The 15,287-nt window shown below is 35.9% G+C and overlaps 1 protein-coding gene across 1 annotated transcript in view; it reads left to right on the top strand.

Annotated features, from left to right (window-relative positions):
- LOC105250109 overlaps positions 1–15,287 on the top strand; it is a 105,351-nt gene that overhangs the window by 61,809 nt on the left and 28,255 nt on the right. The window contains exons 55-78 of the mRNA XM_025414443.1: positions 142–471; positions 784–1,092; positions 1,229–1,540; positions 1,773–2,090; positions 2,303–2,932; positions 3,039–3,353; positions 3,525–3,836; positions 4,002–4,307; positions 4,729–5,046; positions 6,438–6,761; positions 7,310–7,618; positions 8,136–8,465; positions 8,869–9,168; positions 9,420–9,722; positions 10,062–10,379; positions 10,631–10,951; positions 11,258–11,566; positions 11,962–12,288; positions 12,383–12,691; positions 12,867–13,172; positions 13,306–13,623; positions 13,847–14,173; positions 14,242–14,556; positions 14,886–15,209. Of these exons, the coding sequence (XP_025270228.1) occupies positions 142–471; positions 784–1,092; positions 1,229–1,540; positions 1,773–2,090; positions 2,303–2,932; positions 3,039–3,353; positions 3,525–3,836; positions 4,002–4,307; positions 4,729–5,046; positions 6,438–6,761; positions 7,310–7,618; positions 8,136–8,465; positions 8,869–9,168; positions 9,420–9,722; positions 10,062–10,379; positions 10,631–10,951; positions 11,258–11,566; positions 11,962–12,288; positions 12,383–12,691; positions 12,867–13,172; positions 13,306–13,623; positions 13,847–14,173; positions 14,242–14,556; positions 14,886–15,209 (7,890 nt within the window). The remainder of the gene's footprint in view (positions 1–141; positions 472–783; positions 1,093–1,228; positions 1,541–1,772; positions 2,091–2,302; positions 2,933–3,038; positions 3,354–3,524; positions 3,837–4,001; positions 4,308–4,728; positions 5,047–6,437; positions 6,762–7,309; positions 7,619–8,135; positions 8,466–8,868; positions 9,169–9,419; positions 9,723–10,061; positions 10,380–10,630; positions 10,952–11,257; positions 11,567–11,961; positions 12,289–12,382; positions 12,692–12,866; positions 13,173–13,305; positions 13,624–13,846; positions 14,174–14,241; positions 14,557–14,885; positions 15,210–15,287) is intronic.

Raw genomic sequence — 15,287 nt, 5'->3', positions numbered from 1 at the left:
ATATTCATGCATTAATATTAATTGAAATATTTTCTATAAGATTTGCTTCTACAAAAAATGTTTATGTCATATCAATCATGCGCGCAAATTAATCATATACATTTTTTCTAAATGTAAATATATATAATAATTGTTTTTCAGTTTCTACCGATTTCCCGATAACTGAACGACCACCGTCATGCACCCCGTCGCCTTGCGGTCCCAATTCCTTATGCCAAATAATATCCGGCAATCCTGCGTGCTCCTGCTTGCCTAATTACATTGGCGTACCGCCACAATGTCGACCAGAATGCATTTTGAGCTCCGAGTGCAAAAGTCATCTCGCGTGCGTTAATCAAAGGTGTACGGAGCCATGTCCAGGCTCGTGCGGAATAAATGCTCAATGTCACGTGTTGAATCACTTGCCAGTTTGCACATGCATGGAAGGTTTCACCGGTGATCCATTTACGCAATGCAGTATTATTCCTCCAGGTAATAAATAAAATGTAAAATAACGCATCATATTAAATGAATATAAACATATTTAGTTTATGAAAAACTGATAAGACAATGTGAAAACTGATAGACAAATTACTCCTGAAGAAAAAGAAGTTAGGAGTCTATAAAAAGCATCACCGTACATTTTGCAACTATGTGATATATAAATGATAAAATTTAAATTTTATAATTGTTAGAATAACGAAATAAATCTCTATATATTGTGGTGCTATAAAAATATTGTATATCTTGCACTACAAGATACACGATTGAGCAATTTTTCTTTAATAATAAATGTCTTTATAGTTACAGAACCACCGCCGACAGATCCTTGCGCTCTATTTCCATGTGGTTCAAACGCTGTATGTGATAACGGTGAATGTAAATGCTTGCCTGAATACATCGGTAATCCTTATGAAGCGTGTCGTCCCGAATGTATTCTCAATTCCGAATGTCCTCGCGATAAAACTTGTCTGAAGAATAAATGCAAAGATCCTTGTACCGGAATATGCGGTCAGAATGCGCGATGCGACGTCGTGAATCACATTCCTGTTTGCTCCTGCCCATCTGGATACGTAGGTGATCCATTCGTCAATTGTCGTGTTCAACCTACAGGTATATAATAATATTTTACAGTTGTTCCTTTTCTCTTGCCTTGTTATTATTTTAATTTTATTGTATCAATTTTCTCTATCGACATTTAAATTAAAATCGCTTTGCGAAATTAATTTTTATCTTACGGATGTTGCAGTACCAGAATCTCGAAAAGATCCTTGCACACCTTCGCCTTGCGGACCGAACAGTCAATGCCGTAATATTGAAGATCACGCTGTGTGCTCTTGTCTCCGGGGTTACCTCGGCTCTCCGCCATCTTGTAGACCAGAATGTGTCGTTAGTTCTGAATGTCCACCAACGCGAGCTTGCGTAAATAAAAAATGCACAGATCCGTGTCTGGCTTCCTGCGGTTTGAACGCAAGATGCGAAGTGATCAACCATTCGCCGATATGCAGCTGTCTGCCTACGCAGACGGGAGATCCATTCAAGAGTTGTTACGACATTCCAAGTAAGAATCAATATTTTCTACAAGCTAATATAAAAAAATAATATTAATATAATATAATTTTGTAGTATCAATAAAATTTTATTTTTGTAATATATCGAGATAATAAGATATAATTTTAATGATCTTCAAAAATGACAAGAATTTATTTCTTCAATCATTATGTAAGAGCTTATAATAATTTTTGATGTAGTGAAAATTAAAAGGATAGATACAAACTGTATTAATATTTTAGTTCCTCCGGAACCTAAGGATCAGGGCGATCCTTGTATTCCTTCACCATGCGGACCAAACGCAATCTGTCAGAATGCAAATGGTCAACCGTCGTGTTCGTGTCTGCCTACATACATCGGCGTTCCGCCATCATGTCGGCCGGAGTGTGTGATCAATCCTGACTGCCCGCCGGAAAAGTCTTGTATAAATATGAAATGTAAAGATCCCTGCCCAGGATCCTGCGGAGATAACGCCGAGTGTAAAGTAGTAAATCATGCAGTAACCTGTTCGTGTAAGATTGGATATACAGGCAATCCGTTCGTGCAATGCGTGCTAGAAGGTACGTTTACTCTGATTCTTATATCAATTAAAAAAGCGAGCACTCTTTCATCTTTTAACAATACTTTATAAATTAAGATATTTTTCCCGCATAAATTATTCTCGTATTGTTATTTTATTTTGCAACATGTTATCAACGTAAAACATTGTTTATGCATTAGAATCCTTGCATTATTAGTTAGTTAATTGCTTGGCGATCTTCTCATTTCTTAGAGGAAACGATGAATCCGTGCGAGCCTTCGCCGTGTGGAGCCAACGCGATCTGTCAGCAACGAGATAACGCGGGCGCTTGCATATGCATCGATGATTATTACGGAAATCCTTACGAGGGCTGTCAACCAGAATGTGTCCTGAGCGCGGATTGTCCCACAAACAAGGCTTGCATTCGCAACAAATGTAAGGATCCTTGCCCAGGCGTGTGCGGCGTACGGGCACAGTGTTCGGTCATCAATCACATTCCTACGTGTACTTGCGAGCCTGGATATATGGGGGATCCGTTTACGATTTGCACTCTTCAACCAGAAGTAGATACGGAGCCAACCGTTAGGGATCCATGCTCACCTACACCCTGCGGGCCAAACAGCTTGTGCCGTGCTGTAAACAATCAAGCCGTGTGCACGTGTCAAGAATCTTTCATAGGTGTTTCGCCGAACTGCAAGCCGGAATGCGTTGTCAATTCTGAGTGTCCGCAGAACAGAGCGTGCTACAAGTATAAGTGCACAGATCCGTGTCCTAATACTTGTGGAATCGAGGCCACCTGTCGTGTCATTAATCACAACCCGCTCTGCAGCTGTCCGCAGGGAAAGACGGGCGATCCTTTCTCCAGATGTTTCCCCGAACCTGGTAATTATCGATAATTCTAATTAACAATCGTGTAATAATCATTATTGTTTTCGCATATTTTTATATACATTTAGAATTTATTATTTATTTAATGTTTTTTACACAGTTGTGCCGCTACCACCGATGGATCCTTGTTTCCCCAGTCCATGCGGACTTTATGCGGAATGTAAAGTTGTCAACGGTCAAGCTGCGTGCACCTGCTTGGAAAATTATATAGGAATACCACCCAACTGCCGCGCGGAATGCGTAGTTAATACAGATTGTCCGTCAGATCAAGCTTGTATCTCGAAAAAATGTCGCGATCCTTGCGTCGGCTCCTGCGGTCAAAATGCAGATTGTCGAGTTCAGAATCATATACCGGTTTGCTTGTGTCAACCTGGCTATTCTGGCGATCCCTTCACTTTGTGTACAGTAATTAAAGGTATGTATTTTCACATTATATGAATTTTTAAAAATAATATTCCATATGTTTTATTAAAGATAATTAATTTTTTCATAAAATAAATTACTTATACATAAATAACTTGTACAGAAATACATACATGTTATATGACTTTTCTTTATCGATATAAAACACAAAGAATTATTGTAGAACAACCAAAAGTTCCTCAAGATTTGTGCAATCCTTCACCTTGTGGACCTAATGCGGCGTGCAACGAAGGCGTATGCACCTGTCTGCCCAATTATTTCGGAGATGCGTATTCTTATTGTCGACCGGAATGCACAATGAATTCTGATTGTCCTCGCATCAAAACATGCATCAATCAAAACTGCGTGGATCCTTGTCCAAACACATGCGGTCGTGACGCACGTTGCGACGTTGTTAATCATGTTCCAATGTGCAGTTGTCCACCTGGTTACACTGGAGATCCATTCCGTTTATGCCAGCCACATATACCGGATGGTAAGTTTACAGATATATATTTTTATGTTTTATTTATTCTTTGTTTATTCATTTTTTCAAATTATATTTAAAACGCGGAAATAAGATTCGTATGAAATTCTATTTTTTCATCTTTCAAATCGATCATTGTTGCTCGTGATAAACATTGGTTATATATATTTACAGATATCATAAAACAGCCTTGCACACCTTCGCCTTGTGGGCCAAACAGCATCTGCAAAGTTGTAAATGATCATGCTGTGTGTTCTTGTCAACCTGGTTTAATTGGTAGTCCACCCGCTTGCAAACCAGAATGCATTGTCAGCGGTGACTGTTCATTGACACAGGCGTGTCTGAATAATAAATGTCAAGATCCGTGCCCAGGCACATGCGGACAGAATACAAATTGTCAAGTGGTTAATCATAATCCAATATGCAGTTGCTCCGAATCTTACACAGGCGATCCTTTCACCATATGTTATCCGCAACCGAGTAAGTAATTTAAATTTCTTTTTCTCACAAACTTAATAAATTTAATATCTTGTTGAGAATTACTTTTTATTGAAAAATAAAAGAGTAAAAAATACTGCACACAGATTTTACATGTAGAACGGCTGATATATTCTAATTAATAAATTTATTATTATTATTACTATTTTTTGTTAAGAAACTTTATATTTTTAATTAATGTTAGCAATGTAAAATATATTAGAAAAGAATCTATATTTTTATTGTTTGTGTGAGAATCAGTTTTGATTTTTTAACACATATAATATAAACAATATAGATAATTATTCTTTTGAATGATCAAATCAATATTAATATAATAAATAAATATATAATAAATATTAATAAAAATTTTGACCGTACTAAATGCAAAATGTTTTTCATTTAAATATTTATTTGCTTGCAGAAACACCACCTGTATCGATGAACCCATGTCTACCATCGCCCTGCGGTCCAAATGCAGAGTGTCAAGTGAGGGGTGAGAGTCCCGCGTGCTCCTGTGTCGAAAATTACGTCGGTTTGCCACCGAATTGCAGACCGGAGTGCACTATCAATCCCGAGTGTCCGCCGCAATTGGCGTGTTTGCAACAAAAATGTCGCGATCCGTGTGTCAGTCTGTGCGGTCTGAACGCTCAGTGTTCGGTTGTGAATCACCATGCGGTTTGTGCGTGCATCGCCGGATACACCGGGAATCCATTCAGCTCATGCGAACGAGTACCCGAGGGTGAGTACGCGTCGCTGTATCTTTTATTCTTGTTTACAATCCTTCCTGCAAAGATCGCCGTTTGCATGCGGGCGAAACAGGTAAGTGCTTCTGGTCCTAATGTGACTAATGGTAATAAAAAGACGGTAATTCTGAATTTTCTGTCAATCAAGTTACTCAATGTTTTTTATCAACAGTTGAAGATGTTGCATTTTGTTAAATTATTCAGAGATTTTTCGATATTATGAAAATATGATTTTCAAAATATTTTGAAGAATATTTGACGAACAATAGAGAAAACTAAAAATTTTTAACATAAATACTACACCGTCCTGTCCCATTATTATTAGACACATTTACATAATTCTAGAAGCGCATTAGATCGAAACGTGTCTTAGAATTATTTTATAAGATCTATGCGTACAATTATTTTATTGTATAAGATCTATAGCGTAGCAATACAATCCTAAAGAGATTACTTAACAAGAAGATGAAACTATGTCATGTGTGAGGTGGTGGGGCCTATAGACATTAGGCTCTTAATTGCACTCATCCTTAATTAAAAGTCAATAACATATAATAGAATACATGTATCCCGAGTCCCTGCGATTAATAAAAAAAAATAATGCGGCACGCACTCATCCCCATGCCTGAGCGTACTGACCCAAAACCTAATGTAGGACAATAATAACGATAAACAATTATGAAAAATGGTGGCGGGGCCTGTATATTCATATAGGCTCGTGACTGCACTGATATAACTGCGAATATCATATAATCCTTGCGGTAATTATTGAAATATTTACTGCACTCACACTGGCCTGTACCAAAGCGAATTAAAAACCCACTCATATATACGAGCACTTTGACCCTTGACATATGCTGTGAATCTCCCATGAATCATGCTGCACATATCATTTTCGAAAAAAATAAAAAAAACGCTGTTATAGAGAACACAGAAAAATAATTTAACAAACTCGAAAAGAGCACCGCCTATTATAATGTAGAGCCCAAAGATCCCGTCCCTGAGGAAATAATACAATAAGTTGCCACAGACTCTAACGTAGTTTTATAAAACAACTATTTTGTCCCGCACCTTGTAATTAACTCGATTAATTGATGCGATAAAAATCGAACACGATGCTGATGAAATACGTTGCATACTAAAACCGATAGATATAAAATATTTATCGACGATGATAACTCATTAAAACCACACAAAGCTATATTACATCGCACTATCATACGAAGCTTATTACAATTCGACTTAATCAAACGTGAGAATGAAAGCGAGACAAAGAGAGAGAAAAGACGAAAGCCAAAGGAACCTTTACCTCAACACCAGCTTTGAAATATAATGCTTTACCTGTCTTTTTTACGTTTAAGTGAAATTTCTTCTCTTTCTCTATCAGATACGCCCCTAGATATTAGAAAACCATGCGAGCCTTCTCCTTGCGGTCTCAATGCCGTCTGTCGCGAAAACAACGGCGTTGGCTCGTGCACCTGTCTGCCAGATTATCTAGGTGATCCCTATGAAGAATGCAGACCCGAATGCACACAAAATTCTGACTGTCTGACAAGAATGGCGTGTGTAAGTTTGAAATGCAGAGATCCTTGCCCAGGAACTTGCGGAATAAATGCCCAATGCCAATCAGTTAATCACCTGCCAATCTGTACTTGCATCCCCGGCTATACTGGCAATCCGTTTACGCACTGCTCCCCAATAATTGAAGACAGTAAGCTATATATCAGATATTTTATTGTGAAAGTTTTGTCCCAAATAATAGCCATAGAATATGCATAATTTAATATTATATTAAAATAGTTTAAAATTAATTTCAAATTTTAATTAAAAGAAATTTTTTATATTTGTATTTATATTGCTTTGCTATAATTATTTCTTATGTAAATTAAGAAATAATTTTAAATATTATTTATTATTACTATATTGAGAGATAAAGATGTATTTAATTAAGAGATAATTGAGAGATAAAGATATATTTAATTAATTATTATATTTAGGGATATTTTAAATAATAATGTTTTTATCATAGTTTTTAATATAAATCAGAATTTGTGTAATTATTGAAGAGCATTAATTTTTTTTTCTATTCATAATTTCTGATTCATATTAAACATTATAGTGAACATTAATAAAATATCTCTAAATATAATTATTTTAAAGTCATATTTTACATTAATGAAATATTGATATCTAAAACAATATGATATAGAAATAATGATACAGAAAATAATTTGTGTGTGTACACTTTTGTCCATGCAGTCTTGCCAGAAACAAATCCGTGCAGCCCATCTCCCTGTGGACCAAATAGTAAGTGTCGAGATGTAAACGGCCTTGCCGTTTGTTCCTGTCTCTTGAATTTTATCGGCAGTCCCCCCAACTGTCGTGCTGAATGTGTGGTAAACAGCCAATGCTCTTCGGATCTTGCTTGCGTCAATCAGAAATGTACATCGCCCTGCCCGGACCCATGTGGAATAAGCACCCAGTGCAAAGTGATCAATCATAGTCCCATCTGCATCTGCAATCCCGGTTATACCGGGGATCCTTTTATAAGCTGTTTCCCCACCCCACGTAAGAACTTTGTTTCTTTCATCAGCTTCACTCATTCATACCATGAACCATGGTCATGCCTAATCTTTCACCAACACTTAACTCAATCATGGCTTCATTTCAAAATTGATTGACTAAGATCGTTATTTTCTGAGCTTGATTTGACATCATCATAATATCATATCAATTATTGCAATATTATCATATGCAATATACTCGGGTAATATAAAATAATATATTACACGATATAATTATCATTAATCATAATTTTCACTCAATCATGGCTTCATTTCAAAATTGATTGACTAAGATCGTTATTTTCTGAGCTTGATTTGACATCATCATAATATCATATCAATTATTGCAATATTATCATATGCAATATACTCGGGTAATATAAAATAATATATTACACGATATAATTATCATTAATAATCATAATTTTTTTATGAACGCAATTAATTCATCGCTGAGATTAAGATCTTTTAAAAACAAACGGCATATAGTTTATTACGCCGCTATTATTATTAAATTTCAGAACCGTTAGATTTTCCTGTAGCCCCTAAAGATCCGTGCTTGCCGTCTCCATGCGGTATGTACGCGGAATGCAGGAATATCGATGGTACAGCATCGTGCTCCTGTTTACCGATCTACAGGGGATCACCACCGAACTGTCGCCCCGAATGTCGTGTGAATTCCGAATGCCCGATGAATCTCGCCTGCAACAATGAGAAATGCAGGGATCCCTGCTTAGGCTCTTGCGGCATCACTTCCTTATGTACAGTCTATAATCACGTATCCGTCTGTACTTGTCCCGAAGGATACACTGGTGATCCGTTCAGTAATTGTTATCCCAGACCAGTTACAAGTAAGAAGCTTTTTATATTCATAATTACGAAAGAATTGCCTTGAAGGAAAGTCTCGCGAATTATAACGCGTATTTCTTAAAATCTCTCGTATATATAAATTTAACTTTGGACGTTAAAGATTATGTGAAAGTTTAATTTAGTTTTTTATTTTCTGTTTTTTTTATTACAAAACTTTTCTGCGATTATTATTTGAAACTGGAATATTAACAATGATAATATTTTATCGGATGATAATATATTATTCGGAAACACTTTTTAAAATTTTTTAGACATTTTATTTCGTTATATGAAGTCGATATTTCAAACATAAATATGATATCCGAAATTATACGGAGAAACATTAACGCGCTCTGATTTCGTTTCGATACATTATTTAGTTCCAAATTTTATTTCCTTTTATAGCACCATCGGTAATTATCGATCCTTGCGATTTGAATCCTTGTGGTCCAAATGCACGATGCAACAATGGCATTTGCACGTGTTTGCCCGAATACCAGGGTGATCCTTATGTAGGTTGTCGACCCGAGTGTGTCACAAACACCGATTGCGCCCTCGACCGTGCATGTATTCGCAACAAATGCATGGATCCCTGTCCGAATACATGTGGTCAAAATGCATTATGCTCCGTGTACAATCATGTACCTATGTGCACCTGTCCAGCCGGAATGGCTGGCAATGCCTTTGTTCAATGTTCTCTCGCAGGTATAAATATTAATCAATTAACGACCAATTTAGAATTTCTAAAATTCCCACAAAAACATTTATTATTGATTAATAATCGATATATTCAAAATCCTTTAGATAATATTACTATAGTAAAGTAGAGATGTTTCTATCTCCGTTACTTACAATTTACCAATCACATTGCTATTCTATTATTATCATTATTGTATTTTGCTTGCGTGACATCTTTGGAAGCTGAATGAAAAAAATTATCATCATGTCGAATATAGATATTCCAAAGGGAAATCCTTGCTCACCCTCGCCTTGCGGACCCAACAGTATTTGCCGAGAAAACAACGGGCAACCAGTATGCTCGTGTGTTGCCGGATTCCTTGGCGTACCGCCAGCATGTAGACCAGAATGCACTGTCAGTTCCGAATGTCTTCTGACAGAAGCTTGCAGTAATCAAAAGTGCATAAATCCTTGCCTTGGTGCATGTGGAATCCAAGCTACGTGTCAAGTGATCAACCACAATCCTATCTGTAGTTGTGGAGAACTCACTGGAGATCCATTTATTCGATGCTTTCCACGACGTAAGAATCTAAACTTCTTGAAGGAATCACAAAATCCTAGTGAAAATATAATTGTTGTTGTCTTAACAATTCCAATGCGAATAAATAGTATATGTAAATTTAAAAAAAAATATTTTACTTATATTTTGAATTTTATAACGCAATGCGTTTCTGCAATAAGTTGATTAAAAACAAAATTGATTTTATTAAATATTAGATTGGGATTGAAAAGGATACCTTTATTTAAAATTTTTTTTCATACTTACTAATATCTTTGCTCGTGTACATTTTGATCGAAACATTCATTAGGTCGTTTATTTAGTTTCAAATTTAAGATAGCCATTCTCCTTTTTCTATTAGCACCTGAACCTGTTCAACAAACAAACCCTTGTGTGCCATCTCCTTGTGGAGCGAACGCCGAATGTCGTGTGGCAGGTGATACTCCCATATGCTCGTGTCTACCTGAATTCTTAGGTTCACCACCTTATTGTAAACCAGAATGCATTAGCAACAGTGAATGTCCCTCACATTTGGCATGTATAAATAAGAAATGTAAAGATCCTTGCGAGAATTCATGTGGAACCAATGCTGAATGTCGTGTGGTGAGTCACACACCCATGTGTGTTTGCCCTAGCGACTTTACCGGAGATCCATTTACCCAGTGTACAATAAAGCCACGTAAGCATCAACTTTAAAATTCTAATCTTTCCGAAAATAAAAAATGACTAAAAAATAAAAATACTTAAATTCAAGCAAAAGATAGATAATTCAACAATTAGTTTTCGATTTTTAATTAATTAATAAAAAACAGAGTATTGAGGCTTTTAAATATATTGTAAATTTACTTTCTCTAATTTTTGTCGAAAATGATCGAAATTAGAGATTGATTTTACTCAAAATATTTCTTTACATTTTTATACAATTTTCAGCTACAACTTTTTCATTATCGCCTTGTAAGCCATCACCTTGTGGCTTTAATGCCATTTGTAAGGAACAATATGGTGTTGGATCTTGTTCTTGCTTACCAGATTATGTAGGCAATCCTTACGACGGATGTCGACCGGAATGCGTTGTTGATACAGATTGCATATCCGCTCTTGCTTGCATACAATCAAAATGCAAGGATCCATGTCCTGGCGTTTGTGGACAATTTGCCGAGTGTCAAGTTATTAATCATCAGCCCTCTTGCACATGTATTGCTGGTTATAGTGGCAATCCCTTCCAATATTGCAATATAATTCGCGATATTGGTAAGAATATTTTTATAAATATTAATATTTTTGACAAATTTTATTTATTTTAATTCTTTTATATTTTATATCAGTTAAAATTTTTCATTCCGTACACATTGCTTGAATAGCAAAGTTTATATAATATATTTTTTTGTTGATATAATTATTTAATTACTATTTATTTTAGTAAATCTAATTCGTTAAAACTGAAGTATTTGATATATATGTACAAAATTAGATTCCGTCAAATGGATATTACTTTACAATTTTTTCTAATGCAATTCAAAAATTTTGGAAGACACATATATCTATTTATTATTTTAGTTGATACTCCGAGAGATGTTTGCAATCCATCGCCTTGCGGGCCCAATAGCCAATGTCGTGTTAATAACAATCAAGCAGTCTGTTCTTGCCTTCCGATTTTCATCGGTAGTCCACCCACGTGTCGTCCTGAATGCGTGACAAGTTCGGATTGCTCGCTCGTACTTGCTTGCATGAATCAGAAATGCCAAGATCCCTGCCCTAATTCTTGCGGTCAAAATTCAAATTGTAGGGTCATAAAACATAATCCAATTTGCTCTTGCAAGAATGGTTATACCGGAGATCCATTTACTGTTTGCTTCCAAACACCTGGTATGAATTTTAATTTTTATCTAATATTGTTTTTTTATCAATATAATCCGATTTTATTTTTTCTAAATAATCATGCTCGAATCTTGATATGAATATTCATCTTGAAAATATTATGCGAAAATTATTTATGTATAATTATTAATTTTTTTCAAATTTTTACAAATGCATGATATTTGTCAATGATAAATAAAATTTCTAATATGATAAAAGTAATTTCTTTTTATCAGAAATTTGATTTATCACTGAAAAATATCATGCATTTGTAGATTTGAAAAAAATTAATTAGAGATATCAAAGATGTAATAAAATATACACAATTACTTTAAATTTTAAAACTATTCCAAAAAGTCTAAAAATTAATTAAATAATATATTTATTAAATAACGTAATTGCAGTGAATCCGCCTATTGTAAATGACGTTGTGAGAGATCCATGCATACCGTCGCCTTGCGGTGCATTTTCTGAATGTCGCGATATAGGAGGGATGCCATCGTGTTCTTGTTTGCCAACGTATAGAGGCAGTCCTCCAAATTGTAAACCAGAATGCACGATCAATGCGGAATGTCCGGCTAATATGGTTTGCATGCAACAAAAATGTAGGGATCCCTGTCCAGGTTTATGCGGCATAATGGCTGAATGTAGCGTCCTGGACCACGTGCCGATTTGTTCATGCTTACCCGATTATACCGGCGATCCTTTCGTCCAGTGTTCTATAAATTCATGTAAGATTCTCTATTTGCAAGTATATAATTTTAATTTTTTTATATATAGACATGATAACACATTTGATCCTTTTCTCACGTGACATTATTGTAGTTCCTATTCAGTTGTCTAAGCCGGATCCATGCAGACCTTCACCTTGCGGATCTAATACGCAGTGCAACGAAGGAATTTGCACTTGCATAACAGAATATTTTGGAGACCCGTATAGCGGTTGTCGCCCACAATGTGTATTGAATAACGATTGCCCGAACACGCAGGCATGCGTGCGAAACAAATGCGTGGATCCTTGTCCAAATGTTTGTGGCCAAAACGCCATGTGCAATGTATACAATCATATTCCCATGTGTACTTGTCTTGCAGGAATGATTGGAAATGCTTTTGTTTTGTGCTCTCCCGCTCCAGGTATTTTTTTGAAAGAATTTTACGTATATATAATATAAAGCAATTGCAATATGTACGAAAATATTTATCAAACTTTTTATCAAATTTTTATCAAAATATTCGTATTTTTAATACATTAAATTTTTATCCTCCATTATTTTTACTCTAATTAAAATCTTTTCTGATCGTATTGTAGCACCCTCCGTTAGTAATCCATGTAATCCGTCTCCATGCGGTCCGAACAGTCAATGCAGACAAAATAACATGCAAGCCGTATGCAGTTGCATAAGCGGATTCGTCGGAGCGCCTCCGACTTGCCGGCCCGAATGTGTAATAAATTCAGATTGCCCGAAGAACGAAGCGTGTATCAATCAAAAGTGTCGGGACGTTTGCCCCGGAAGTTGCGGACGCAACACAATTTGCAATGTCATTAATCATAATCCCGTTTGTGCCTGTCGTCCTGGAATGACCGGAGATCCGTTTATTAATTGTTTCCCACCTCGTAAGAAATATTCTTTCAAAGATATATCTTTGAATATTATTTTTTTCTCGCAATCTATATTTTGTTCACCTTGAACATCAATATATATTTCAATGGCCGTGCCTTATCAATTAATCAATCGCTATCTTTAAAGCTGAAGAACCATTACCCGTGCTCAATCCCTGTCAACCATCACCGTGTGGGCCAAACGCGCAATGTCAAGTGATCAATAATCAACCGTCTTGTTCGTGTTTACAAGAATTTATCGGATCGCCACCCAACTGTCGATATGAATGCATCAGTAATAGCGAATGCTCGAATAAAATGGCCTGTATCAACCAAAAGTGTCGCGATCCATGCATCAATGCATGCGGAATCAACGCCATTTGTAACGTTGTTAGTCACACACCGATGTGCGCCTGTACACCCGGTTATACTGGCGATCCATTCACGCAGTGCTCTCCCCAACAATGTAAGAGAATTAATGACTTATGACGTTAATGAATTTTTCTGACTATATTAAAAAAAAATCAAATGTCTTTCTTCTCATTAATTCGTGGAATCATTTTTTGAAAAAATGAAAAAAAAAGAAATTGCTAACATTAAATTATTAAAAAATTGAAAATCATAATTTTTCATCGGCTGTTTTCTTGCAGATAAATTTATAATCATTATTCTGTTTTTGCATATTTTAGTTGATATACAGCCTAACGTAGCCACACCGTGCACACCATCTCCGTGTGGTGCGAATGCAATATGCAGAGTTCTGCAAAATGCTGGTTCTTGCTCATGTTCACCCGATTATGTGGGTAATCCCTATGAAGGATGCAGACCTGAATGCACACTCAATTCCGATTGCCCGTCTAATCAGGCGTGTATCGGTCTAAAATGCAAAGATCCATGTCCAGGAACGTGCGGTCAGAACGCACAATGTTACGTGATTAATCATTCACCGACTTGTACCTGTTTTGAACGATTTACAGGAAATCCATTTATATACTGCAATCTCATTCCCGAAACCCGTAAGAAATTATTACAAATTCGTCTATCGTGTCTTAAAGACAATTAGTTAATACTGATTATCTTACAGCGATTCTATCAGATAACATTGATCCCTGTCAACAATCTCCTTGTGGCCCATATAGTCAATGTAAATCAAGTAATGGCCAAGCTGTTTGCTCTTGCCTTTCAAATTATATCGGTGCACCGCCCGGTTGTAAGCCAGAATGCACAGTTAGCACAGAATGCGCGACGAATCGCGCTTGCGAAAATAATAAATGCATCGATCCTTGTCCAAACTCGTGCGGTCAGGGAACAACATGCAGAGTTGTGAATCATAGTCCAATATGCATGTGCAAATCCGGATTCAGCGGTGATCCATTCACGCGCTGCACATTCGTACCACGTAAGCGAATTTTTATACGCATTATAATTTTCATTACTTTATAATGTTTTCATATTTTAAAATAATATCAATATCATACTAGGTCATAGATAAAATTGTCCTTGCATTAAATATTATTTTTTATTTTTAAGTTTTGATTGATATGAAATGGCCGTGAAAAAATGTAATTAATATTTTCAAAATAATATTTTTATGGAAATATTATTTTGAAAATATTAATTACATTTTTTCAATTAAAAAATACTTGCATAATTAAATATTATCTTTAAATATTATCTTTAAAAATTATGTAATAATTTTACCTTGAAATTTTTTGCTTTAAATTTTAGCTTCTCCATTACCAAGTCCGCCTTCAGATCCTTGTATACCTTCTCCGTGCGGACCTAATTCGCAATGTCGCAATGTCAATGGTTATCCATCTTGTTCCTGCATGATTAATTATATTGGCGCACCGCCAAACTGTCGTCCTGAATGCATCATTTCTTCCGACTGTCCGAGTAATCAGGCTTGTATTCGCGAAAAATGCCAAGATCCCTGTCCAGGTTCTTGCGGTCTGAATGCCGATTGTACCGTTCACAATCATATCCCAATCTGCAGATGTATAGACAGTTATACCGGCGATCCGTTTATCAGTTGTCAACCTACGCCAATTAGTAAGTTACGCCAAAACCTCTCCTGAATTAATTACAAAATTTTTTATTTATTTATTACGACATAACTTAAACTAATAA

The sequence above is a fragment of the Camponotus floridanus genome, unplaced genomic scaffold (assembly GCF_003227725.1).
Source record: "Camponotus floridanus strain SB8 unplaced genomic scaffold, Cflo_v7.5 scaffold80, whole genome shotgun sequence".
Classification (NCBI taxonomy): Eukaryota; Metazoa; Arthropoda; class Insecta; order Hymenoptera; family Formicidae; genus Camponotus; species Camponotus floridanus.
Note: the sequence above shows the minus strand (reverse complement) of the source record. Positions and strands in the feature narration are given on the sequence as shown.